Source organism: Camelina sativa, chromosome 19, assembly GCF_030686135.1.
Source record: "Camelina sativa cultivar CO46 ecotype springtype chromosome 19, ASM3068613v1".
Classification (NCBI taxonomy): Eukaryota; Viridiplantae; Streptophyta; class Magnoliopsida; order Brassicales; family Brassicaceae; genus Camelina; species Camelina sativa.
In genome coordinates, this window is record NC_141898.1 from 15,556,969 (window position 1) to 15,584,174 (window position 27,206).

A 27,206-nucleotide genomic window follows, 5' to 3' on the forward strand; every position below is an offset into this window, starting at 1 on the left:
TTTTGCTGTTTGCGATTATTCGTTCAAGTTTTTCAAATAAACAAGTCCACGCATCATCATTATCGCTATCTACGACAGCAAACGCTAGAGGGAATACTTGAAAGTTTCCATCTTGCCCACTTGCTGTAAATAACACTCCTTTGTACTTACCAGTTAGATGTGTCTCGTCAATAACAAGCACACGTCTTAGCTTACTAAAGCCTTGTATTGATGCACCAAACGCCAAAAACATGTACAGGAACCTTTCACTACCATCTTCCTCAATATCTGTTTTGATATCTGTTAGAGTATCGGGATTTGCTAGTTCAAAAGATGCAAATATTCAGCCAATTTATCATATGACTCTTCATAAGTACCAAACAAATCCTCTGTAGGTTTTTCCCTAGCCCCCCCCCCCCAGCACTTATTGTATGATGCTGACACCTTTAGGTCCTCAAGGACCAATTGCTGCAGGTCCATTGGTACTGGGGCTTTAGATGGATCACTAAATTTTGCTTTGTAGACAACAGCAATAACTCGAGATGTCACCTTCTTCATGTAATTTTAACTGGGCATGTGTGTTCCAAACATGCTTTACGTATCTCATAGTATCCATTGATCGTTCTTTAGCCATAATCCTCCAGTTGCATCGCTCACCAGAACAATTAAGAACAAAGTAGTCTCGCTTCGTCCGGGTTTGTGTAAAATGGAACATATTCTTAATTGCATATATAGCTAAACCTATCTGGCAATCTTCTTTGTTGGCGAATACCTTGCCCTTGTATATGCCTTTATCATCATCATCAATGTAAAGATTAGAAATATCATCCCTCTCATATTATGTGTCATTAAACAGAGGAGGATATCAAACTCCTCATCATCAACATCCTCTAAGCTCCATTTCGGTTTAGCTGGAATCTCTTCCTGTTCACCATTATGTGTCCACGCGGTTACGGTACTTTGGACAGGTTGAATGACTGCTGGGTCAACACTCAGACCGAAAAACCCACCAGTATCCTTACCAAATTTCTCATCTTTTAATGATATTCCATCATTGACGACAGCCCTATGATCAAAGCAGTCATTTGTGGTACACATAATTTCTACAGGATTTGCACGACCAAAATGATCTCCTACAAAGTTCCCCCAAAATTCTCTACCATAACCTTTAGGAGTGAGAACCTCCTGAGTAGCTCCTTCTTCTTCTGCGTCTTCTTCTTCTTCAGAACTATGATCCCAGTCTTCAACATTATCGTCCTGGTGAACAACATTACAACTTCCTTCCCAATACTTTGACTCTATTTCAGCCACCTCAGCCAATATCTCATGTTCAACCTAGGTGGTGGGTATTATGGGGATTGTTGATTTGGAACCAACAGTTGCTTCCATTGCAACATCCACATCAATTAAAGGGTCAGTGGAACCAAAACTACACTTCCCACGCTTACCATTTCCAAAACTACAACCAGAAGAACTGCCAGCTGACATACGCTTCCCACTCCTACCATTACAAACTCCAAGCTTAATTTTTTTTCTCCAATTCAGAAAGACTAGCGACGACGACATCATCCAGTTGGCTTTCAAGAGCGGCATCAATTAATGGTGCCAAATCATCATCGCTTGTTCCAAAACTACAACCAGGCGATTTACCGGAGAGAGGATTGCCACGACGATAAACATCAAAATCTCTATCCCCTGTATTTAAGTCATCTTTGTTTGTACCCTTGTTTTTTATTCTTCAATGTTGATAAACATATATAAATGACGGTTCTCCCGAAACAATTGCTTGAAGTAGTCTAAGCCAACATCGGTAGTAACCAGTACAGGAGGAGTTCTCTCACCCGTCGTGAAAAGCATTCTGTTAGGAGGACAAAAGATGAAACACGCCTTATTCGAGACAACGTCGAATTCAAGTATTACAACATCCTCAAGTTCAGCTAACAAATTTGTTTTAGAGAGGGGAACGACCCTCAAAACAAGAAACTTATCCACCTCAAACCTCCAAACGCCATCCACAGAACAAGCCCACTCACCGCATTGGAAAATATAGTGTCCAATCTACAACCAAAAACAGTTGGTTGTTTATAAATCACCCAATTGCAATCCACAGAAAATAACCAAAACAAATAATGCAATCCACGGAAAAAAACTAAAAAACAGAAAAGAAGAATAAATACCATAGCCACCATGTTTGGCTAAAACAAACCCTATTCTTTCCTGTCTCCCTTATCCACACAAAAGGAAACCTTTATATATGGCTGCCCACATCATATTTGGAGAACTAAACACGTGTAAGAATTGGATGAAATTAGTAGATTAAGTTTTGTCTTGTAACCTGTTTGTTTCTGGTTTTAAAGGTTTGTTTTTTTTGGTGTTGTAAAATGCAAAACATTAAATGTGCTTATGTGTTGGTGGTGTGGAGATTGCAGGTGATAAGAGAATTGAGTACTCTCTTTAGTACATTCATGGGATTGGTCGATGACCTTGAGAATTTTGTCTTTCGTGCTATGGTGCTCGTTTTATATGGTAACATCATTGCTAGAGGCTTTGGATTACAATATTGGTTGTTATCTTCCAATATGTATTGTGATTTATTTTCTTTATTTTTTGCTTGGTTTTGTGAAATTAGAGAGGTATGGAGAGATCGAGCCATGGAGAGATAGGTTTATTAATGAGAGTTTATAAACCTTGCAGTTGTTGCAAGTGACTCAGTGGAGGAAAGAGGCAAAGATGGAGCAATGATTTGAGAAGAATGATTTAGTCCAGTTACAGAGGTTATTCGTCGGATCTTCTAGAAACTGTTCAAGATAGAGAGGAGCGATCTCCACAATGATCATAATGCAGTGCACGGCCATAAGACTTATGATTTGGTATTTTGAGAAATTTCTCGTTATAATATTTGATTCCAAACAACGTAAGAACAAATATTATTTCAAGAAAATACAAAACAAAAAAATAATCAAATAAAATATCTAAAAAAAACTCGTGGCGTAGCGCGGGTACCAACCTAATATTTTTATTATTTGATTTTGATATGTCACGAAAACAAGAATATGGTATATGAACCCGTATAGGAGTGAAGTCTGTCACCGAAATGACCGGCTTTTTGAAGTCCTACAGCTAATTTTTACCAAATTTATTTAGTAATTTAGGTTTGCAAAAGAACTGTAAAAGTTCGACTGAAAGAACTTTTTAGTCTGCATGGTAAATATAACTATGTGATTTTGGTATTAGATTGAAACAATCCGATCCGTTTTATATATATATATATATTATAATTAAGCATCCCATAAAACTTAATTAAACTCACCAAACCACAAATTTTCATTAAAACAACAACCACCAATATGCACAGCGGAAACATACCAACAATACAACATTCCTAACTATTCTAACCAACAATCTAGCATGTTATACTAAACCAGGTTCCAACACTAATAAACATAACCAAGACCGACAACACATAACTGTGACCCTAGATTATCCTCCTCCTCATCGCCATGATTCCACGCCACATACCTGCACACCACAAACAACAATTGAGATGCGTAAGTATTATCACAAATACTTAGTGAGGCAATCCTCCCATCTACTAGGCTATACACACATGCATCTGAGAAACCAACGTTTAACAAACAACAAACAAACACAAACAAACCAGGAAAATAAGTATTTGTCGCCTGCTGAAAAGGTTGGTGTCGACCGACACTGGCCCTTGGTGTTGATTGACACCGACTCCGCAAACACGTTCTACTCGAGTCAAAAGTCGAAGAACCGGTTTCCAGCTCTTACAAATTGTCCGAATCTCACCCAAAAGTCCTGGAAACTCCTGGAAACCACAACCCAACCAAAAGCATACAAGAAAACACCACAAAGAGCCATAAATCAAGCAAAAAAAAGGATTCTAAGGCTTAGATCATTCATTGTCATGCACTCACCTCTTTGCAATAAGTTTCTGACCCACAACAACGAATCCAACACCTTGGAAGTTTTCTTTTTCATTCCTAGCACCAGATCTCCACTCCACAAGAACATATCTCACCAAACAAGCATAGAATCTACAAGATCTCCCAAGAACACACTCTCTTCTCTCTTTTCTCTCTATTTTCTCTCTGGAACGGCTAAAAGTGGCTTTCCTGAAACCCTCAGGTCAACTTCTCACATAAATACCATGGTTTGGGATTCCACATAAACCAAACCGCTTGAATTCGACGATTTAAATCAATCAGGTCGAACCAGAAATTGCTAGTGTCGATCGACACTACCTTTAGTGTCCTCCACCAACAAGGATTCGTCCTCGAATTCCGTAACACCGTCCTTCCGCCAAGGACCTCCGTGCAACCGTCACAACGGCCCGCACATCCTCCGACCGGGCTGAACACCGTCAACCAAGGCTTTCCGTGCAACTGTTGCAACAGTCCACACATCCACGTGGCCCAACGATCCCATAACCCTGACCCCACTGGTCAGCATAACCCAAAAACCCGAGATCACCCCCGACCTTCAAGGTCTACATCAAGTCACATGCTCATATCCACGTCCTAGACATTGGTTGCTCTCTCACTCATACATTCTCAGGTCGCAACTTTCGAACTGCACCGCCTGCACTCTTAGACCGTCGTCCTCGAACCATACCATCTCACTCTCGTATCGTCACCCTCGAGGTCTCAGTACCAGAGGAACTACTCATCCCCTCCAGTGAACTAATCATCCCTTTGTTGAACTAATCATCTCCTCTGTCGCTCTCAAGGTCGCAACCCGTCAAGCCCGCAGTGCACCAGAGGAACTAATCATCCCCTCAGGTGAACTAATCATCCCCTCAGGAGAACTAATCATCCCCTCAGGAGAACTAATCATCTCCTCCGGAAAACTACTCATCTCCCTAGGAGAACTAATCATCTCCACATGAGCAAACAAGTCATAACATCTATAAGCACGTCCCGACCGGAACTACCTCCCTTGGTTTGTGTAAAACATCGCAGTGTCCTACCAACCACCATATTCCCTCACTGGAATATCAACACAACCATGACCACTCATCAGGCCAACCTCTAAACATCCCAACCACTCTTGGTGTTTACACATGCCTTATCTGTAAATGGACAAGTTCTAACTATTCATAAAAATTCCCATTTCCAGCACCGCATACTCATTAAACTCCAACATACACCAAGAATCCATAAGAACTAACCATCTTATTAAATATTCTCCCACCAGCATTGTATGAAAATTTGGAATACGATCAACTGGGCCTAAGCAACCTGCTTTAACACTCAGAACAATCGTTGAACTGGCACCCACACTAGCCGCACCCTCATACCCACTCTTGACCTGCATGCAAATTCCTGACTTGCTATCTCGTGGCACTCCAAGACACTCCGATGAAGTAAGTTCCCAACTTAACTTCTCGAACACTGAACAATTTCTTTCCTACTTGATCAAATATCTCAACAGCACCTCTGTCCTTTTTCCATAGCACTTAGGTAACATCCGCGAACCAAATAATGTAATTTGGGGGTGGGTGTCGACCGACACCAAGGGGAGTGTCGAATGAAACCAATAATTTCCAGTTCGACTGGTTTGTTTTAAATCGTTGAAATTGGAATTGGCTCGGTTTGGGAAGTCCTAAATCGAAGTATTTAAGTGGGAATCGACTTGAGGGTTTGGGGTGGTTTTGCCGTTTGAGAGAGAAAATAGATAGAGAGATTGGGAGTTTATCCTAAGAGTAAAAAGGTTTTGAGGAGGGTTAAGAGAAGTAGAGAGATGCGTTTTGCTGGTTCTAAAGGAGAGAAGGAGAGAGAGTTGTGGTGCTCTCACTTGGAAGGGAGGAGAAAGGAGATCAATCTTCTTCATGTGTAAGGAGAAGGATTTGAGCTTGGTGGGGGGATTGGGAGAGACAAGGAGGCTTTCTCATGGTTGTTATCCAGGTAAGTTGTGTTGTTTTAGTGTTAGATTGAGTAGAGAATCAATGAGTGTAGCGTAATAGGGATTTGCGGCGGGAAGGAGCTTGAAGGAAGGCTTCGATCGTGATTTCTGGGTTGGTGTCGGTCGACACCAACACCTGCGGATGAACAGCGTGAACTAGTCCGAGATGCGTACTTCGGGGGCAAAGTTTGGAGGATGAAACGGAGTCCAATTTGGCTGAATTTTGGTGGAGAGCGTAGTGGTGCTATAGGCTTCATATCCAACGATGGGTTTGTGAAATTAATGGTTGTTTGTGATTTAATCAAGTGTTTGTATTATGGTATGGGATAGATGGTTTTGTGGTAAGGTTGGGGTGTCGACCGACACCACCTTGATGTCGGCCGACACCTACATACTAGAAAAATTTAATCATATAGTTATGATTTTTTGCTATAACAAAAATTATAACAAATATTAATTACAAATAATTACAAATTAGTGACGAAATTATAAATAATTGATATCATAGTTAATTGGTTACTATGCGTAACTATATAATGACAAATAGTAATAGACATAAATTGTAACAAAAATACTACAAATTTAGAGATACAAAATGTTGTAACACTATTGCACACAACACAAAATGTAACAAATGGTAGTAAACCGCCAATATTTGTGACTTTTTATATTCGCAATACGCACAAGTCCAAGACTTAAAAGAGAAAAAAACACAATAACATTTCACTTTACAATGTTTGGTAAACAATAACAAAAAAAAATTATAACGAAAAAAAAGGTCTCGAGCAACCATCTTCTTCTCCTCTCTCTATACTCGATGTCTCCGATCTACACATCCACCGTCACCATCGCTTTAAATGAACCGTCTCCCGCACCCTCCTCCCCTTCGGCCATCTCCTCCTCCGACCCACCTCACCCAAACCCTAATCACCTTCAATCTAACATGCATGCCTTTCTCACCTATGAAACTCGAATTGAAGATTTCCCTTCAACAAGCTAGTTGTCTTCAGCACGAAAACGTCTTGGGTCCAGGTAAGTCTCGTTCTCTCTTGCGCTTTACAGGTTGTTTCAATTTTCTTATATTTGGGGATTTTTTTATTTTGATGACTTAGTTGAAATTTTGAGGTTGATTTGTAGATTTTAAGTCTGATAGGAATCAAAATTTCAGATAATTTAGGGTTTATAAGTTTTGGGTTTGGATTTGGGAGTGATTTAAACCGGTTTTACCTGCAGCTGTACAATTCCGCACAAAGAAGCTGCGTTGCAATGTTGTGACGAGGTTGATCCATTGGCAAAAGTCTGGTTTCCTAATAACCACCAGATAATTTAGGTAGTAATCCTAATCACTATTAGATAGAATATAAATAGCCATATTGTTTCACCCTGAATGCTTGATTTATATTTTCTTAAAGTCTATAGGAGTCGTGAACACTATACTAAGAAGAAAAAGCGATGGAAAGTTGGTAGGTTACTACAATGATTGTATTGGTTCCATTTCTTCTATTGAGGATGGCCTACGAAGTAAATTTATGTTCACAGCTTTCTTCCTTTTTTGTAGCTTCTTGTGGAAAAGTTTCAGTTTTTAGTAATGGAGCCTATTCTTTTTGTTTTTTTTTTTTTTTTTTCAGGCTCAAGTGATCCAAGCAGTGAACCTTCTTCTTCTTCGCCATTAGCTGGTAAAACAGTGGTGGTTATTGGTGCTGGTGGAGCAGGCAAGGCACTTGCTTATGGTGCAAAAGAAAAGGGGGCCAAAGTTGTAATTGGTAATCGAACTTACGGTAAATAGTTGTTTGTGTAGCTCTAAAGGAACTCTTCTTCAAGTTTGATCTTCTTCTTTGTGTCACTCATGGTGGTTTTCTCTTTTGCAGGGACAATCCGAGACTCGACCCTCAACAGTCTCATTCTCATCTTCATTTGTGTGTTGGTATATTTATGTTTGCTTCTGTTGATGATGTGTATGTTTTGTTGCCACTATTGACGAGGTAAGTTCCTTTTAACTTGTTTTAAATTTTTATATGATATGTGATTCTCTTTAGGTTCATTTGGGTTTGAAAGTTAAACCATTTAATGGGGATAGCAGCTTTTTTATTCTAAAACTGCTGAACTTTGTTTCGTATCTTCTTGTGTGCTCCAAGTTCTAGAGATAGAGAAGCTTCTCTTTTCTTCTAATCACAAGACATGTTAGTATTTTGTATGGTTAGTTAGTACATTAGTGTGATTGTTCTTGTTTTTTCTAAACGTTTAACTACGTTACAGGTTTTTGCATTGAGAGATAGATGATAGTGAAATTAAGCATCAAACTTGTTTAGTTGGTTTGTTTTATGAAACATCAATTGGTGAATCGTTAGTTGTTTGATTTCCTGCTGGTTCATGATGTTCAGTTTCATGTTCAAGGCTTGTCGTACTTGTAGTTACCATCTATTATTCATACTGATACTTGTTTTTCTCTTATTTAGATCATGTTCATGAGGTATAGAGCAAAGAAGAGACAAATTAACTCTTCTATGATTCACAACTTTCAGGGTATGTATTCTTTCCCTTATACTCTTGTTAAACCTGTAAGTCTGTAGCTATTGATACATTTGTTTCAACTTAAATTGGTATCATGAATCAGTGTGTGTGTGTGTGGAAACTATGCAGTTTGTTGACGACTTTCAAAGGTATTAGAAGCACAGTGAGCAGCTGAAAAGAAATACTTACGTTCATTATCACGGAGTGTATCAAAGGTTGTTAAGGATGCTGGTGTTATTCTTCCAAAACTTTTAAGTTACAAAAATTAGTTATTTATTTTATGTAATATAACTATGTATGTAAAATCTGTTTTGTGGAATGCATGTTCTCCATAATTTATATAATATTTTTATATATAAATCCCATTAAATAAATTTTGTAAAACAGGGGTCAAATATACAAATCTATATTCAATTAAATTTATATAGCAAAAAATAATGATATAACATTCTACGGATAATTTGTGTCAATTTGTAACAAATTTATGACTCTGAAGATTTTTGTGAAGAAATTAGCCACAAAATTTTGTGATTTTTTATAACTACAAGTTATTGATATCTCTGTTGCAATTTGTAACTGATAGTTATAGAGAAATGTAACAATTAGTAGCAAATAGCGATAAATTAATGTGTATCTAATTTGTAGCAATTTGCGATAATTTGTTATAAAAGGTTATTTTGCGATGACCAAATAGTTACTAATTTTTTTTTGTCTCAACTCTGTAACAAATCTTTTTTAGCTACGCAAATCTAGTTATACGTACACATTTTTTAGTAACTATACAAATATTTTTTACTAGTGACATGTTGTTGTGTGTTTGGGTCATAGGAAGAAAGCTGGAGTTAGATTTGGACGAGGATAGATCGACGGAAGTGATGTCGTGGGCCTCTGGGTCACTATAGAAGTTGATAGTGAATTGGAGTATTTGTGGGGAAGTGTTGTCCGTGGCTGGACGGAATCAAATATTCCAGTCCACATCTCTTGTTACTCGGTCGCTAGGGGTGGTTAGTTGTGCGAATCAGTAACTAGATGAGGTGGGGTTTGGTGTGTTTGTGGGAATTTTTGTAAGGAGCGATTTCTACGCCGGTTGTCTCGTCGGAATTATGGGATTCCGGTGAGATCATTTCCCGTGGATCCTGTGTGAGGATTGGGAATTCGGGTGCGGTTGTCTCAGTTTGGTATTAGAGCATATATGGTTCGAAAACAGACTCTGTAATGGAAATAGACTTGTCTAGGAAAATAGCTCGGGTTTCTATAAATGGAAAGTTTCCATAAATAGAAAGTTTCTAAAAATAGAGAATTTTATGAATAGTTAGAACTTGTCTAGTTTTGGAAGGGGTGCGTGTGAACATCCAAAGTGGTTGGGATGTTTTGGAGTGTGGCTTAGGAGTGGCCAAGGTGGAGGTTATGTTCCGCGAGGGAATATATTGGTTGGTAGGACATTGTGATGTTCTATGCGGATCACGGGGGAAATGATTATAGACGTTATGACCGTTTGCTATAGGGACGGGGGGTCCTGAACAACTCATGAGGAGATGGGGGTTCTCCTAAGGGGACGGGGGGTTTCCTAGATACAGATAGCTCGAGGGACTGTGGTCCTGAGGGTGGCAGAGGAGGTGGTGGTTCTCCTGGTACCGAGATCCCGAGGGTGACGACCTGAGGGTGAGACGGTATGGATCAAAGACGGGGGCTCTGAGAGTGAGATCGGTATGGCTTGTAGGTTGCGACCTAAGAACAGGTTAGTTGGAGGCAAAAGTGTCAAGGGCGTGGAGATAAGTAGTGTGATCGGTGCAGATTTAGGAGATTGATGGGGGTTCAATCTCAGATTTCCTATTGTGATCTGGTGCGGATTTAGGAGATTGATGGGGGTTCAATCTCGGATTTTTTTTTGTGAGCGGGTGTGGATTTAGGAGATTGATGGAGGTTCAATCTTGGAGTTCATATTGTGATCGGATGCGGATCTCGGGGTTGATGGGGGTTCAATCTCGGGGTTTCTGTGTGTTGACCGGGAGGGTTAGGTTTATGCTGGCTGGGGGGGGGGAGGGGGCAGAGTTGTGATGGTTGGTAGAGTATTGTTTGGGTTGACCTGTGGGGTCTGATTTGTCCTGACCAGTGGGGTCAGTGTTATGTGGACTTTTGGGACACGCGGATGTGCAGACTGTTGCAGCAGTTGCACGCGAAACCTTGGTTGGTAGTGTTAAGTCCGGTCGGAGGATGTGCGGGACATGGTAACGGTTGCACGGAGGTCCTTGGTGGATGGATGTTATTGCGAGATTCGAGGATGAATCGTTGTTGGTGGGGAAATTATAACATCCGCAAACCAAATAATGTGATTTGAGGGTGGGTGTCGATCGACACCAAGGGGAGTGTCGTTCGACACCAATAATTTCCATTTCGACCGGTTTGTTTTAAATCGTTGAAATTGGAATTGGCTCGGTTTGGGAAGCCCTAAATCGAAGTATTTAAGTGGGAATCGACTTGAAGGTTTGGGGTGGTTTTGCCGTTTTAGAGAGAAAAAAGAGAGAGAGATTGGGAGTTTGATCCTAAGAGTAAAAGGGTTTTGAGGAGGGTTAGGAGTAGAGGGATCCGTTTTGGTGGTTCTAATGGAGAGAATGAGAGAGAGTTGTGGTTCTCTCACTTGGAAGGAAGGAGAAAGGAGATCACTCTTCTTCATGTTTAAGGAGAAGGATTTGAGCTTGGTGGTTGATTGGGAGAGACAAGGAGGCTTTCTCATGGCTGTTATACAGGTAAGTTGTGTTGTTTTAGTGTTAGATTGAGTAGAGAATCAATGAGTGTAGCGGATTAGGGATTTGTGGCGAGAAGGAGCTTGAAGGAAGGCTTGGTGATTTCTGGGTTGGTATCGTTCGACACCAACACTTGCGGATGAACAGCGCGAACTAGTACGAGATGCCTAATTCGGGGCAACGTATGGAGGATGAAACGGAGTCCGATTTGGCTGAATCTTGGTGGATAGCTTTGTGGTGCTATAGGCTTCATATCTAATGGTGGGTTTGTGAAACTAATGTTTGGTTTGTGATTTAATTAAGTGTTTGTATTGTGATCTGGGATAGATGGTTTTGTGGTAAGGTTGGGGTGTCGGTCGACACCGACACCAACATGTTGTTGTGTGTTTGGGTCAAAGGAAGAAAGCTGGAGTTAGGTTTGGATGAGGAGAGATCAACGGAAGTGATGTCGTGGGCTTCTGGGTCACTAGAGGAGTTGATAGTGAATTGGAGTATTTGTAGGGAAGTGTTGTCCGTGGCTGGACGGAATCAAATATTCCAGCCCACCTCTCTTGTTACTCGGTCGCTAGGGGTGGTTGGTTGTGCGACTCAGTAACTAGATGAGGTGGGGTTTGGTGTATCTGTGGGAGTTTTCATAAGGAGCGATTTCTACGCTGGTTGTCTCGTCAGAGTTATGGGGTTCCGGTGAGATCGTTTCCCGTGGATCCTGTGTGAGGATTGGGAATCTGGTGCAGTTGTTTCAACTTATCACGTCTAAACGACCTAGACAAGTCTATTTCCAACATGTCCTAGAATCATATACGTTCTGATACCAAACTGGAACGACCGCACCCGGATTCTCAATCCTCACACATGATCCACGGGAAATGATCTCATTGAAACCCCATAATTCCGACGAGACAACCGGTGTAGAAATCGCTCCTTACAAAAACTCCTAAAAATACACCAAACCCCATCTCATTTTTTAACTGAGTCGCACAACCAACCACCCCTAGCGACCGAGTAACAAGAGAGGTGGGCTGAAATATTGCTCCGTTTCATCGTCCAAATGTTGCTCTGAAGTAGCCATCTTGAACCAGTCCGCGCAGTCTATCTATAGGTGTTAGTGTCTATACGACACCAACCCAGAAATCACGATCCGAGCCTCTTTTCAAGCTCCTTCTCGTCACAAATCCCTAATCCTTCACAATTATCGATTCCCTAACCAATTAAGCTTCAAACAACACGACTTACTAGGAGAAAGCCTCCTTGTCTCTCTCAATCCACCACCAAGTACTCCTATCCTTCCTCCACACCCATGAGAAAGATCTATCACCTTTATCCTTCTCTTACAACACAACGGAACTCAGCCCTCTCTGATCCTCACCCCACAAGCAAACTCAGATCACACTGGACGCAACAACTCTTTCTCTTTTTCCCTCTTCCTTGGTAGCTGCGACCAAGAGACGTAAAATAAGGAAAAGATGATTCCCCGTCCCCTTATAAAATTAGGATTCTGATTTAATTCAATCCAAACCAGCAGACCGTTCACAAAATAAACAAAATCTGCAGCCAGTACACCATGGTGTCCGTCGAAAAATTGGTTCGCGTACATTACATATAGATGATACGAGTTGAGCCGCCAATCACTTTTTATATTTGTTAAAAACAAAACTATACTATCAATTACAAAATTAATGTTTTTTTATAACAGCTAACAAAATTATAATGTTTGTTTTTTAATACAAACCAATTCTCTCGTTGCAAAGCAACCAACGCATTCAACTCTAGTAACTCCACTAAACGCGTTCTAGTCCAAGGGCGCCGGTACCCATATATTGTCCGATATCTTAAAAATTAAAAAATTTGCTTGGTCAATTGATATATTTTCTCAATATATCTTTACTTTTTCATGCATATGAAAGATAAGTATATTTTAAGAAAATTAGACCTGGAAACCGATTATTTTAATATTTGAGACTTTTAAGTTATGGAAACATAAAGAAACGATAAAACTGGGTTATCAAAGTGATACGACTGCGACAAGGACGGTCGAAACCACAATTAGAGCAGCTTCTGCCAGTCCGATTATGATCGTCAATGAAACCACAGTTATAACATCTTCTACGAGTAATAGAAGCCCCCAGAAACTACACGGCAAGATTTTGGTAACTATCAATGAATGACTCGAACTTATCAACGCTAGGTATCATAAGATCATTTGTTTTAATATAATTTAAGGCTGCATCGTTGAGGACTTTGTCAAAAGGGGGTTTGAGCAAGCTCAAGGAAGTCAAGAGAATTCGCCATATCCAGAGAAGATATAAGCTCGGATCTGCATACGTCTCGTAGTTGGAGAATCTTGTATTTGTCAGCTGCAAGATAGAGAGCCCGAGCGTGTCGCTTCACTTTCTCTAAAAGCATAGAACCATCATTGTATATAAACTCAACAAAAGCTTCTAGATCTTCTTGTTTCATCTCCGAGAGAGTGATTGTTTCCACCTGCTTACTCGAAGTCTTCAACTCATATGATTATAGCATCTTTTTAAAAACTTCCGATCTTGATTCCTATTCAAAAACATACATGTTGAAAGAATTACATTAACCACAGTCACTAAACATTGGCATTTAGAATTGATTCTTGAATAAGATGATGATATCAATAAAGAGAAGATGAGAGGAGAAGAGACCACAATAGCTTTGTGGGTAGAGATAACTGAACCCTCATCATCACTATCCACTGCCTTGAGGCGTACGTCAACTTGCCATTTTTCTGCCAAAACCTTTGCAAGTAGAGCCCAGAAATGCTCTTTGTTTGATTTGTGTTGTTGCCATATCAAAAAGGTAAATTTTGACGTTGTAAGTGATGGTGGATTATATAGAGAGAACACCATGACATGCATTGTCAAAATGACTATAATTTTATTTTTCTCATCTGTTTTCAGTTTACAAGACTTTGGAAATGGAGAAGATACAACAAATATATAATTCAATGAATAACCAAGTCCAAACTCTTAACTGGTCTGGCCTCCTCTCTTGGAAATTGGTCTCTGATCTTGAAAATTGTATTCATATGGAATCAAACAGGTGCAGATAAAGTGATAAACAACAGTAAAATATCGGCATCATTCTAAATCCATTACTTTGCTTTTCTAAATATTTTCATTTAAAAAAAAAAAAAATTTTGTCAAAGCAAACATTTTCAGATTTTAAGCTGCAAATATTCTTAAGCAAAGTCTTTTTAGAAGTAAAAAATAAATTTGACATTTCATACGTATTATATTCGAATAACAGTAAATTCGCACTTATTTTTTTTATTTTTTTTTTATCAGGAGGTTCAATGCCGAAGCTTCTAATCTTCCCAGGATCCGGGAAAGATCGGTGAAAACCCCTAGCCAAATGGAATTATTTAGCATTTTCGCACTTGAGGGGAATTGATCCATGATCTGGACCAACATGACAACTCCTTCCTCAAGTGGAAACCACTAGAGGAAGACCACTTATTTTTGTTTTGTGTAATCCAATAAAGTATAATATATCATACGTTGCTGTTCACTAATATTTAATATTATATCAATAAGAAAAATGCTAATATTCAAGTAAATAAAAGATTTCATGATCAGAGTTTCGTTGTAGTTAGCATTTCAACATATTATCGAAAGTTTAGAAATTGATTAGGTAAAAAATCTGTAAATTAAGAACATATATATCTAGAATAAAAAAATTGTATAGAATAATTATTTATTTCTTATATATACTGAGAGTCCATCTCTTTATATTTTCAAAAACTTACATGTCTTTATTTTTTCTTATATGGTTTATATATATTTTTGTGTTGTTGTATTTTATATTTATTTCTTATGAGTTTATGCTATGTAATTTTATGCTTAATTTTAAGAGAACATAATGTATAAATAATATTTATAGTTTTATTATTGTTACTAATACAGAGGCGGATCTAGAGTGTGAAATGTAAGGCATGTGCTCTATACTCACTGTTAAAAATTATATAATACCTCTTAATTCATTTAGTAAAAAAGGTCTCATATGTAATATTTTGGTAGCTGGTCCGATGCCCCTTCTCTGTAATTCCTTCTCATTTTCTTTTCAAAAAGTTTTGTTGATAAGAAACAACAACAACTGTATCATGCCAATAATGTTTTAACTTTAAAGCTAGTGTACTATAAATTAATGAGAAACATAATGTTAATGGATCTCATGACATACTCTTAAAATGTTAGATCTAATTAGTATGGTAACTGTGAAAATGTCTTTAATTAAGTGGTTAACGGTTAATTTTCACAATTTTTTTCATTGTCGTTTGACTCCACATTAAATTATGTTACCTGGCGGGCGTAATACAGATTGCCTATAGATCAGGTTTTGTGATCATTAACATTTTAAATGACTTTTTGCTTAGCCGTGGCAGAAACATCATGTCTTAAATCATACATTTAGGGGAACACATGTTTAGCTCATTGATGTTATATGTCGGCATTTTATATTATTGTTTCTGGAAATATCAAACTTTTGGTGACCAATCCAAGAAATGCGTACTCCACTGTCCCACAAGAAATAGCTTGCAGCTTATATGGAGTAGTGGACAAGACACGATGTATAACAAAGTTTGTTTTCTGTCCACATGCGTAACGATTAGGTCAGGGCAAAATATGTGAACCCAAAAATCTAATCCCAACCCGATTTAAAATATCCAATCTAAATCCAAATCTAAAATTAAAAATATTCGATTGGATGTTTTTAGTAAATGAATTAGATACTCGAATCTGATTGGGTATATCCGAACACCCGAACAAATGTATGAACTTATCTAAAGTTATATATCCCTAACAATAGATTAAGTCAATTTACAAGTTTTGTAAGTAATTTTATAATCATTATTACAAGATAAATTAGTTTTCATTTTCATATGTTATAATTTGGATAAATTATATGATTCTAACTTTGAATTTGATGTCATTTGATGTTTTAGGAAGTCAAGAACTATCAGCTTGTGAATTTGGTGTTTTCATATTTAGAATTGTCTTTTTTTTTTCCTGAATTCAATTTGGTTTGATAACTTTGGTTATTTTTTCTTTGGAAAAATCACATTTTAAACCTTCAAAGTGTCATTGAGTAGCACTTTAAACCTTGAGATATTATCACTAACAATATTAACCTTTAAAATGATTTCACTAACACTTTAAACCTTAAAACTAACTTTCCTGTTTGTACCGCCATGAAAGATGACAGAACAGTAATATCCGTCAATGTGAAATAGTTAAACTATGTTGGTTTGATTTAAATACTTATTTAATTTATTTAATTTAATTTAATTATTTATGACAATTGATAAAAAAATAAAAATACATCAAAACGAAAAAATAAAGAATCAGAGGTAAGGTTAAAACATTTGACAAATGTAAAATTGAAGACGACAATATATTTAGAAGATTCATTGGTTTCCATGAGAAGTCAATCGATTTGAATCAGAGTCCAGTAGATATGCATTTATTAAAAGGATTAATAATGTGAGTAACGTCGTAAAAGTTTTGTCTACAATGAAGATGAACATAATTTTTTTTTATCTTTTTATTTATTTATAAAAACTAAAACTAATTAAAATTTAAATTAAACCAACATAGTTTAACTATCTCGCATTGACAGATATTATTATTTTGTTATTTTTTATGGCGGTACAAAAATGAAAGTTAGTTTTAAGGTTTAAAATGTTAGTAAAATCATTTTAAAGGTTCAAAGTAATAGTAACATCATTTTAAAAGTTTATAGTGTTAGTTAAATTCTCTTGAGGTTTAAAGTGCTACCGAGTAACACTTTGAAGGTTTAAAACTTGATTTCCCCTTTTTTATTTTGGTGATTATAATCATTTTGATGGATTTGAATTGTTTTCATTTTTTAAAAAATTAGATTGAAAAACTATCAAATCCGATCTGAACTGGATATATATTTTGAGGTTTTGGATATAACCCGAAATTATCTATATCAGATAGATGTTTACGCGAACCCGACCCGAAATGTAAAAATATTATAATGTATCTTATATCTCTAAACCCAAAAACTCAAAAAAACCTAAAATACCCCACCCCAACCCAAACCCAAACCGGAATAGATATCCGAGTACCACTCCAATAAACGTAGTCCAGTCTGCCACCTTCTTAATTACTGGTACGAAGATTAGGCTTAGCAAACAAATATTTCACACTTTTCAAAATTTTGCAACCCATATTTTATAATTCTAAATTTTTTTTAGTGGTCCGTGATTGAAACAGGCGTAGCCTTCCGCTATAACACTATTTAAATTGTGAATTATTATTGGGTTTGTTGGTGTTTTAGTACATTTATGAAACTTAATTGTGGGTTTGATACAGTCACTATTTACAATGGCAAAAAGTGGATGTTAAGAGATAGAAGTGATAAGAGATAAAAATTTATGTGGGCCATGGGCATTTGGTGATTTTTACTTTAAAACCCCCATCGATTTATTTGGAGAAGAAAGAGGAGAAAAGGAAGAAAGAAAATGGATGGGAGCCTCGATTTTTTTTTTATGTTTTTTTTTCTACGTTTCTTTCTCTTTCTCTTTCTATATATATTAATATTTTTATTTCTTTTTCTTTTCATTATAATCCTCTTTTCCTAATTATTCAATTATTTATTAATATATATTTTATTTCCAAATTTTTTCTATATACAAAAAAACTATGTATTTTCTTTATAATTTGATATGCATTTTATTTTAATGATTTCAAATATAATTTTATTCAAAATATCTATATTTGTGTACGGTTTAAATCATTCAGCAGGTTGGATAGATTTAAAACATCCATTAATATTTGTGTACAGTTTAAAACATTCAGCAGGTTGGATACATTTAAACCATCCATCAATATTTGTGTACAGTTCAAACCATCTATCATGCCGTCCAATAATACTTGTGTACGGTTTAAGCCATCCAGCATATTTGATAGATTCAACTCGTCCAACAATATTTGTGTACGTTCAATCCATCCAACATGTTAGATAGATTCGCACTGTCCAGCAATATTTGAGTACAGTTTAAACCATCCAGCATGTTGGATAGATTTAAAACATCCAACAATATTTGAGTACGGTTTAAACCTTCCAAATTATTGGATAGATTCAAACTATCCAACAATATTTGTATCCGTACAAAAAAATCTATGTTTTTTTCTTTATAATTTGATATGTATTTTGTTTGATGATTTTATTTCATAATATTAAATATTTTTTTACAAATTTTGTATCCGTACACATTATTAAGTGTATAGATGTATGTACACATTATTAAATGTACAGATGTCTGTACACATAATAAATGTACGAACGTAATTTGTTTAATTTTTAAGATTTCAAATGTCTGTACTGCAATGGTTTTGTAAAAAGTACATTTGTACACTTAATAATGTGTACAAACATCTGTACACTTAATTCAGTGTACAGACAGTACACTAAATAAAGTGTATAAACATCTGTACATTTAAAAAAGTGTACGAATACAAAGATATATATAATATATTAAAAATATATTAAACAAAATTCATATCAAATTGTAAAGAAAAAAATATAATTTTTTTGTATATAAGAAGTTTTCTAAAAAAGACTATATTAACAATTATTTGAAAAAATCAAGAAAATGAGAGAAAAGATAAGTAATGGCAGTGAAGTGACTTTAGCGCTGACCTTAATGCAGTGGCCAATGGTAAGTTCTTAATGCACAAGACATCATCACACCCGGGATCGAGTCTCACTCTCTACGGATGTAGGGATTTGACTAATGGGCCGGCCAGTTGTGGCCCAATGGTTGACAAAAAAAAAAAAAAGATAAGTAATGACATGAAATATAATTAAATAGGATTTTGAATGGCAAAAAATGACTATAGAAATAACTGAATAGTGGTCTAGATGGATTTTTCTAACTGTAAATAGTGAATGTATGGTTTTCAAATTAAGTTTAAAAAATGTATGTTTTTGCCAATTATCTCATTATTATTTCTAATAAAAGCTAGAAAGTCATGTTGTTGTTGTTGTTTTAATTTGTGGGTTCAAGATTTAGTACCCAACTAAAGCACTTTTCAAGTCGTGAACACAATCCTTCAAATCCTTTAGATTTTGAAACAAGTTATGACACAAAATCGTGTAATGAAAGATTGAAGTTCAATCTCTCAATAAATCACTACTGCTATAGTGTTATTAGATCATGATGAAATTACGTACAGTTTGATACATCCAGATATTTTCATGCACATTGGTGTGATTAATCTTTGTAGATTATAAATATAAAAGATAAATAGGACATAAACTGGATTTATTGTTCTTTCACTTTACATATATATGTCATTTTTGTGGTTTTTTAATTATTTCATCGTAAGACTTTTTATCGGACCACATTCCTATGGAACATTATCGACCACGTCTTGAACAAACTTCTTTAGAGCACAGTTCGAAGATCCACCGTCCAGCAACGCCACGTGGAGTTTATCCTTCATCTCAGTCACCATCTTCTTCATCTTGCTATCCTGCTCCATCGCACACTTGATCCCTCTCTCAATCTCCTCAGCCGTCACAATCTCCGGCTCCCCCACCAGAAAATCTCTCCGATACTCTTTCTTCACCTCCGCCGCTAAACCAAGCTCCACCACCATATGAAACGCGTTAAACTGTTGTTCCCCAAAGATAGGCCACGCCGCCATGGGAACACCGAACCATAGACTCTCAAGAATCGAGTTCCATCCACAATGTGTTACGAACGCTCCTATCGCAGGACTCTCCAGCACAGCTACTTGTGGTGCCCAGCTTATGATCTTTCCAGTGTCCACCGTCCGATCCAAGAAACCTTTTGGAAGAACCTCCTCTAAGTTCGTGACTTCTCCGGGAGGAGAACCAATCATGTCTTCCACCACGGGAGAAGCACGACGGAGCGACCACAAGAACCTATGGCCGCTCCGCTCTAGCGCCACAGCTATTTTTCGTGTTTGTTCGTCAGTGAAACCTCCCATGCTCCCGAAGCAGAGGAACACTACAGATTTTGTCGGTTGCTCTCTTAGCCAACGTAAAATCTCACTTCTCTTCTCATCTTCGCCGTTGGTTATGAAGTCCATAATGGGTCCAACCGTGTACACCGGAGGAATATTTGTATTCCCATCCCCGCCGGAAAAAAACTTCACCGCCTTAGGTTCCAACTCAGCCACTGAGTTCACCAAAATACCCTTCGTCTTTCTAAAACTTGTAGCTCGACCCAAAACGTAAGGAAACCATTTCTTGGTTAGCATCACTGAAGGCAAACAGTTCGCCGGAAACTGTCGAGTCAGAGTTGGAACGTCAAACTTTACGTCAGAGTCTCTAAGCTCACTTACGTCGAGTTTGTTGTCTTCGTAAAGAGATTGAACATGGAACTGTAGCCCGAGATATGAAGCGTTCGACGTGTAGACGATATAAGTCGGGAGGTTAAGCTCGTCGGCGACGTCTAACATCGACGTGCAGAACATGTCCACTACAATCCCAGCGAGCCGCGAGTCTGAACGTGTGGAAACGTCCGTGGCGAGTTCGGACACGGCGGCTCTTACATATGGTTTCTTGCTCTCGATGTAAGATATGTATGTTTGGTTCGGATCTTGATCAACGGCGGGGAGGAGGCAGTAGCGGAGACGGTCTTCGGACTTAGTGTAGACGGAGGAAGAAGCGTGGTCAGAGAATTGTGAAGGGATGACGATTAGAGTGACAGAGAGGCGGTCGTCGTTGTCTACGAGAAGCTTCGCTAACGCCGTTGTTGATCGGATATGGCCGACGCCCGGAGATGGTATGAAGACAAGCTCAATTTTCATGACGTCCACACTTTGGTTTTGGACTTCTAGAATTGATCGTAAAGAGTAAAGATTAAAATACAATGTAATGATAAAAGTGCATGTGTTGTATGTATTTAACCTGTCTGTGAATATAGTAACATCCCATGTGCTTTATATCATAACAAGGCCCTATAGCAATTAGGTTATGAGCCCCAAACCCAAGTTAACAAAATATTCTTGTATTTTTGTTTTTTTACGTTTATGCAATAATAAATTATTGTGATGATAAATTCAAATATTTGATAGATTATGTAAATATACCACCATTTTTACGTTATATTGTAAAAAATTCAAAAAAAATCTTAAACGTTTATTAATGAAAATGGTTTAATTTAATGTAGGTAATTAAACAACCTAAATCATAAAAAAAAAACAAACAAACAAAATCAATTAATAAGATGTGGGGGTTGTGATGCATTAGTATGTACAAGGAAAGTACTGCGAAGGATCAGATCACAACTCACAAGAAGACCATTATTTACAATATGTTGCCTACAAAGTCGTGTCAAGTTGCCTACAATTCAAGAACCGTTCCTTGCGTTGAAAAAACTTTTGGCTGATCCATCATTCCTTTGATACGTCAAGGTGCTACATTCTTGCCATTGTTTTCGGGAGGTTCATCATTCCCCTATTCTACAAGGACCGATAGTGTAAAAAAAATTAAAGTAATTAATTTATTGAAAGATATGTTGTGTCTTTTGCTTCGTTTAATTGCCTCTTTTCTCATTTTTAAAAAAATTTCAAAGACACCTATTTCATCCATTGTGACATCTGTTTGATTTCCTCTTTTCTCTTTTTTTTTTTTTTTTTTTTGATAATTCTCTTTTCTCAACTCTTTTTTTTGAAATTTCATCTACGAAGGTATTCAGATTATTTTGTTTCTCGTTTTTTTTTTATCAGTATTTCCATAAGAGACAAATTCTTTGTCTTTCTACCTCTCTAAATCGTTTTTTCTTGCATTCAGCCGGAAGCCTTCCCCCTTCAAGGCAAAGAATAGAAGCATTACAACTTCCGCCCCTAGGCCCCCTACCAACATGCACGCTACAAATAGAGGGGGATGCAGCCTGGAAGGAGAGCAGCCGACAATGTGGAATGGGATAGATTGGGGGAGACCAACATAAAATCCTCTGTTCTATATTTTATTAATTTTCTGAACTTTTGTAGTTTAATTAAATTGCTTTAATTGAATAGCTGATGAGTGTACAAGTTTTTGTCTATATACATTTTTAGTCTGTTACATTTTGATTTTTTTTTTCTTTATTAAAGAGGAACATGTGATTTGAAGCAAAAATTACAAATCCATGTATCAAATGTGTTAGTAAAAAATAGGGCAATCAAGATCCCATTAAAAGGAAGGAAAGAAGGGGGTCTTTCGAGGGAAAACGTGAGACCAACATGCCAATAACTGTGGAAAGCATTATAGCCAAATACATATCTCTAAAAGTTGTAGCTGAAGAATGTGAGTTACTTTATACTAACCAATTAGGTTTTGATTGGTCGGTCATATAAAACTCGGTTTCATTAGTTTTGTACATATCTGAAAGTGAGAGAAAAAACATCCACAAGCATAAGTGAATTTTATATATGGTTAAAAGTAATGTTCTTAGTAAATCAAGCTCTAAAAAAGGCTCACTTTTGTGTGTGACTACATAAAATATAATAAAATTGAAATGAATCTTTAGCTTTTTAATCAACAGAAAGCAATATATAGCAAGAAGTGAAAATGATCAAATTGATTGAGAAAAAAAAGAATTTAGGGTGGATTACAAATGTTAAATTTTAATTTAGGATTTCACCTTCCCGTGCGGCAACGCACATGTCGCTTTCCTAGTTATGAATAATAGTATTTTCAAAAATCGTAAAAAATATGTAAGTGAAAAATAGAGAATAAAGGAGATAAAGTAAAGAGAGTCCTAAAATGTTGTGCTTTTGTTGACAAAAAGAAATTAAAAAAAATTGTGCTTTTAAAGTTTCATAGTTTTTTTTTTGGGGTTAAATTAATGATTCCAAGAAGTTTTCCAAAAACCACCTTGGTAAAGACAATAGGAAAGGTTTGTTTTGGTTTACCTTGAAGATTGTCTATCGTTCTCTTGAGATATGACGTGGTTTGAGTATTCTGAGGAACTAGCTAGGGACTTGACTTGAGAAGACGAGCTCTCAATCTTTCCGTTGACCTCCTTATGAACTTCATCCACTTTGTTGTGAATCTCGGTTAGTTTTTTTTTCCTTTTTTTCGAGTCATTACGCTTTTCAGTAATTGTTTCATCATGAGCTCTAGCTTGCCTCCTTAAGATTGATGCACATAAGATGGGAGTTCTAGCGTTTTGGTAGGCCGGTTGGTAGTTTTAGTTGAATTCTGATTTTTGCAAGAATCCTCCTTAATATCCTTAAAAAGCTATCATGTTTAGTAAAATTGGCCAAATGAATTATGAACAAACGACGACAAAAAAGGGAAAGAATTATGAACTGTTTTTTTTTTTGACCAAAGGAAAGAAATATGAACAAGTACGAATGTGCTATGTTGAAACTGTTTGCATAGGCTTTTGAAAGCGGACACTTAAATATTTATGTGAGAAAGGTTAGAGTGATTCTTGTTGTTTTGATTGAAGATATCTTGGTAAAAACTAAAAATCAATTGTTTGTGATTTAACTAATTGTTTGCCTTAAGTAAGGAGATTTATTATCATATATAGATATCTTATATTTGACCAAAAATATATATTGATATATTTATTTGCCTAAAATCTTAAGATATCCCTAACAAGCTAGTTCAAAGGAAATAAATAAAAAGCCATTAAGCTAAGAAATTGAATAGTAAAAGAGCCATGAAGCTCTCTATCTCATTGTTTTTTTAAAAAAATATTTTCACCATAGATCTTCTTCTTTAATTATTTTGGTTTAAAAAAATATATATTTTCTTTACAAGATTAAAGAAAGTTAAAGAAAACGCAAGTTTTTGCAAATTTTATTTATCAGTTTGTTGAATCATGAGATTTGCTAGTTTGTTTGTGGTTTCTTGTATTTTCCTTTTCCTTGTCATAAGTCATGTCAAAGGTAATAAATTTTATTTTCCTTTTGATATAACTTTTTACTCGTATAAAAACAACCGAATTCTTTTAATTTTTCTTGATAATAAAATTTAATATAGCAAAAGTTGTTACGATAAAAGAAAATTTTTAATATAATTTTAACAATCTTTGTGATTTATATAAATTATAGAGATTGAAGCGGTGCAGTGTGAAATTATCGAATGGTTCGATGATAAATGTGGTGCTGATGGAAACAAGACGTGCATAGAGCACCTTATTAAAGGGCATATATATGAATTTCCTCGTTGTGATTGTCGTGACGCGAAGCCAGGAATTTTGTGTACATGTTTACATCGTCTTCCTTGTGTGCCACCGTATATCCAACAGAAAATTCATAATTGAGTGATAAACTTACAAATTGGTTTGTGTTGTGCTGACATGCATAAAAAAATAACCCGAGATTATAATATTTTAAAGTTTATTATATTATATAAAATTATAAAACTCAACAAAAAAGTATGAAATTGAATTTAAATATTCAAATTTTGACCCGTTACTTAGTAAATTTTTTAATTCAATAGATATTATTTTTAAAGAATAATATTAATAAAACTTGAATATTTTATAGATTGAATCATTTATCTTTGTTTTTAAAAATTCAACTTATAGTATATCCGGAAATAAAACTATTTTTTTATTATAATAAATAATATGATAATTTATTTGTTTCATAAAATAGACTCATATATAAAAATGAGTAAAATAATAATTAACAATTTAATATGTTAAGTTAGATATCAAAAGATTTTATTTGATGAATAATTTAATAAAAGAAATTAATATGGTAAGTTATATGATATCAAATGATTCTTTAAAATATTCTCTTTAAGATTTTTGGAAACAATAAATCCAGACTATACAAATACTATAAAACTTAATCTATAACCTATTTGTAACCAACTTATTAAAATTATATAGTCTACAAAACAATGTTGTGTACTTCCGTTTTGTTATATAGGGGATTAGATAACGTAATATTTGATATAACTTTTATAAGACATTATTTCAATAACAAGTCACTGTGAATTACTTCAAATAAATTAAATAATATATAGTTTGGAAAGAAATTTAGGGGCTGTTATTGAATTTTAATTTATAAAGATTTTTTAAGAGTTCAACAAAATTATTAAAAGTGAATAAGTGAAAGATTTTTAAAGATTGCTTAGAGATTTTTGTTGATTAATTTTCTAAAAGTGCTCCAAACAATCCCTTTATTTTTGAAATATTTTCCATGACTTTCCATGACTTTATTTGGTAAAGAAAATATCTGAAATCATAAACCAATAACATAATAATTGAATTCATTAACAATGCTAGATTCTTTTGTTTTAATTGAATAACAAAAAAACTTTTAATGACTTTATAAAAGTCTGAATCCAATAACCCAAATTTGTTAATATTTTAAATGACTTTTTACAAATTACAAACTAATAACACTAAACTTTAACAGAGTTTAACAAAATCTTGATCTAATAACAACAGATTCTACACAACATTTAAAATCTTTAAAAATCTATTCAAATCTCAAACTAATAACCTCCACTTACAATTTAGAAACAACTAGTAGAAAAGATAATAGTGAACACCACCAACCAGATATTTTAAATGATTCGAGTTTTGACGAGTCTTTAGATGATTTGATTTGAGTGAATTAAGGAAGATATGATTTCCTGTAAAAATCACCCCAAAGGCCCAAACTAATCCTATCTAAAAGCATGCAAATTAGATTTTTGTCTTTCTAACTACAAAAATCATCTAAACTATTTCAAAGTTATTAACTCTAATGCTTAATTTTTTTTCTTCCAAAAAGTGCATTTAGAAGTCTGTTTAAAAATTACTAATTCAATAAAACTTGATTTTAGAATTTGTTTTTGTATTTATGTTTGAATATGTGACACTTCGGTTTGTGGAAAGGTTTAAAAAGAATTGATTTCATTTATGTCACCAAAATGCACTTATCTTTTTGGTGAAGAGTCTTGAGAGAACTCCAAAGTTAATCGTGCTTAAGCTGGAGTAGTGTTAGGATGGGTGACCTTCCGGAAAGTGATTTTCGGAACTGTGCGAATGAGGATAAAACGTAGGGAAATATCATGTGGTGATTTGTAGGAACAGTAAACAAGTCTTTAAAACCTTCCGGACGTAGCGAACCGGATATGGATGGGCTCACGGGCCTAGTGAGAGAACGTGAGGTCCATTAAAGAAGGTGGGCCCATGAACTGAGATTAGACATAGGGCTCACTAAGAGGTGGTGGTCGGGGCGTTACAAGTGGTATCAGAGCCGAACCCAGACGAGTGTGGAGTCGAGTGGACTCATATCGTTGGGGGTGACGGTCTTGGTGCGCAAATAGGATGTTGAGATCGGTTAATGGGGTGAATTGTGATACCCCGATTTGCAAATTGACCAGTCTCCCTCCGTTTCATAATATATGTTGTTTTAAAAAAAATTGTTTCATAATGTAGAATGTTTTCAAGTTTTTGTGCAACTTTTAGATTAGTTTGATACTTTATAGTATTATGCAATATTGTTTATGATTGGTTGAACTTTTCTATAGTAGTCCTTTATTATATATGGAAATAAAAAATACTTAGGTTCACCCCTAAGGTTCACTCCTTTATTCACCTTATTTTTTTCAACCAATCAGAATTTTCTATACATTATTTCATTTAAAAAATAAATCAAAATTAAATTAAAAAGCAAAAAAATTAAGTAAATAAATGATGTATACCTTTAATTAAGGAAAGTTAAATATTGGCTTGGTTTATATTTTACAATTAGAACAAAATTATGTGTCGGTTTGAGTACATAAATAAAGTGATTAGGGTTTAGATTTCACAATTAAAACAAATTATATGTCGGTTTGGATTTACAAATAAAGTGGTTAAGATTTAGATTTTATAATTAAAACGAAATTATGGTTTTAGGAATTTTTCTTGTATCACAAAAATTGTTTTTCGTAGTTTTTTATTAATTAATGCTATAAAATTGTAGATTTCAAGATTCATTAATTGAGAATTTAAAATTTTGATGAACTATTGTTGGTTAATAGTTATGAGATATACTATGTTTTTATAAATAAAAATACATTTATGACTGAACATTA

The 27,206-nt window shown here is 35.5% G+C and overlaps 2 protein-coding genes and 2 pseudogenes across 21 annotated transcripts; 2 read left to right on the forward strand and 2 right to left on the reverse strand.

The window, feature by feature from the left end:
* The first annotated feature begins 6,601 nt into the window (after positions 1-6,601).
* On the forward strand, positions 6,602-8,789 carry LOC104766542 (uncharacterized). Of its 18 annotated transcripts, none has more exons than XR_764050.3 (7): positions 6,602-6,936; positions 7,138-7,234; positions 7,317-7,425; positions 7,533-7,682; positions 7,773-7,886; positions 8,361-8,427; positions 8,545-8,789. XR_764050.3 is itself a non-coding variant. In XM_087501958.1 (5 exons), the coding sequence occupies exons 1-3, from the start codon at positions 6,762-6,764 to the stop codon at positions 7,880-7,882; spliced, it is 435 nt and encodes a 144-aa protein (XP_087358084.1). In that variant the 5' UTR covers positions 6,603-6,761; the 3' UTR covers positions 7,883-7,886; positions 8,361-8,427; positions 8,545-8,789. The 18 variants fall into 18 exon arrangements, 5 of the variants coding, with proteins under 5 accessions (XP_087358084.1, XP_087358085.1, XP_087358087.1 ...); XR_015591078.1 differs by having other exon boundaries at positions 7,533-7,667; XR_015591076.1 differs by having other exon boundaries at positions 7,317-7,367; positions 8,519-8,789.
* A 4,353-nt stretch (positions 8,790-13,142) lies between these two features.
* LOC104767901 (putative BTB/POZ domain-containing protein At2g40440) lies at positions 13,143-14,063 on the reverse strand (annotated as a pseudogene). The gene is made up of 2 exons (XR_015591730.1): positions 13,829-14,063; positions 13,143-13,706 (listed from the first exon to the last, which is right to left on the reverse strand). The product of XR_015591730.1 is annotated as a putative BTB/POZ domain-containing protein At2g40440 (transcript).
* A 5,362-nt stretch (positions 14,064-19,425) lies between these two features.
* LOC104766543 (UDP-glycosyltransferase 71B1 pseudogene) lies at positions 19,426-21,248 on the reverse strand (annotated as a pseudogene). Its single transcript, XR_015591624.1, has one exon. The product of XR_015591624.1 is annotated as a UDP-glycosyltransferase 71B1 pseudogene (transcript).
* A 2,568-nt stretch (positions 21,249-23,816) lies between these two features.
* Positions 23,817-24,596, forward strand: SCRL15 (SCR-like 15). The gene is made up of 2 exons (XM_010491865.3): positions 23,817-24,070; positions 24,236-24,596. Exons 1-2 carry the CDS (start codon positions 24,004-24,006, stop codon positions 24,445-24,447), a joined length of 279 nt encoding a protein of 92 aa, XP_010490167.2. The 5' UTR covers positions 23,817-24,003; the 3' UTR covers positions 24,448-24,596.
* The last annotated feature ends 2,610 nt before the right edge of the window (positions 24,597-27,206 follow it).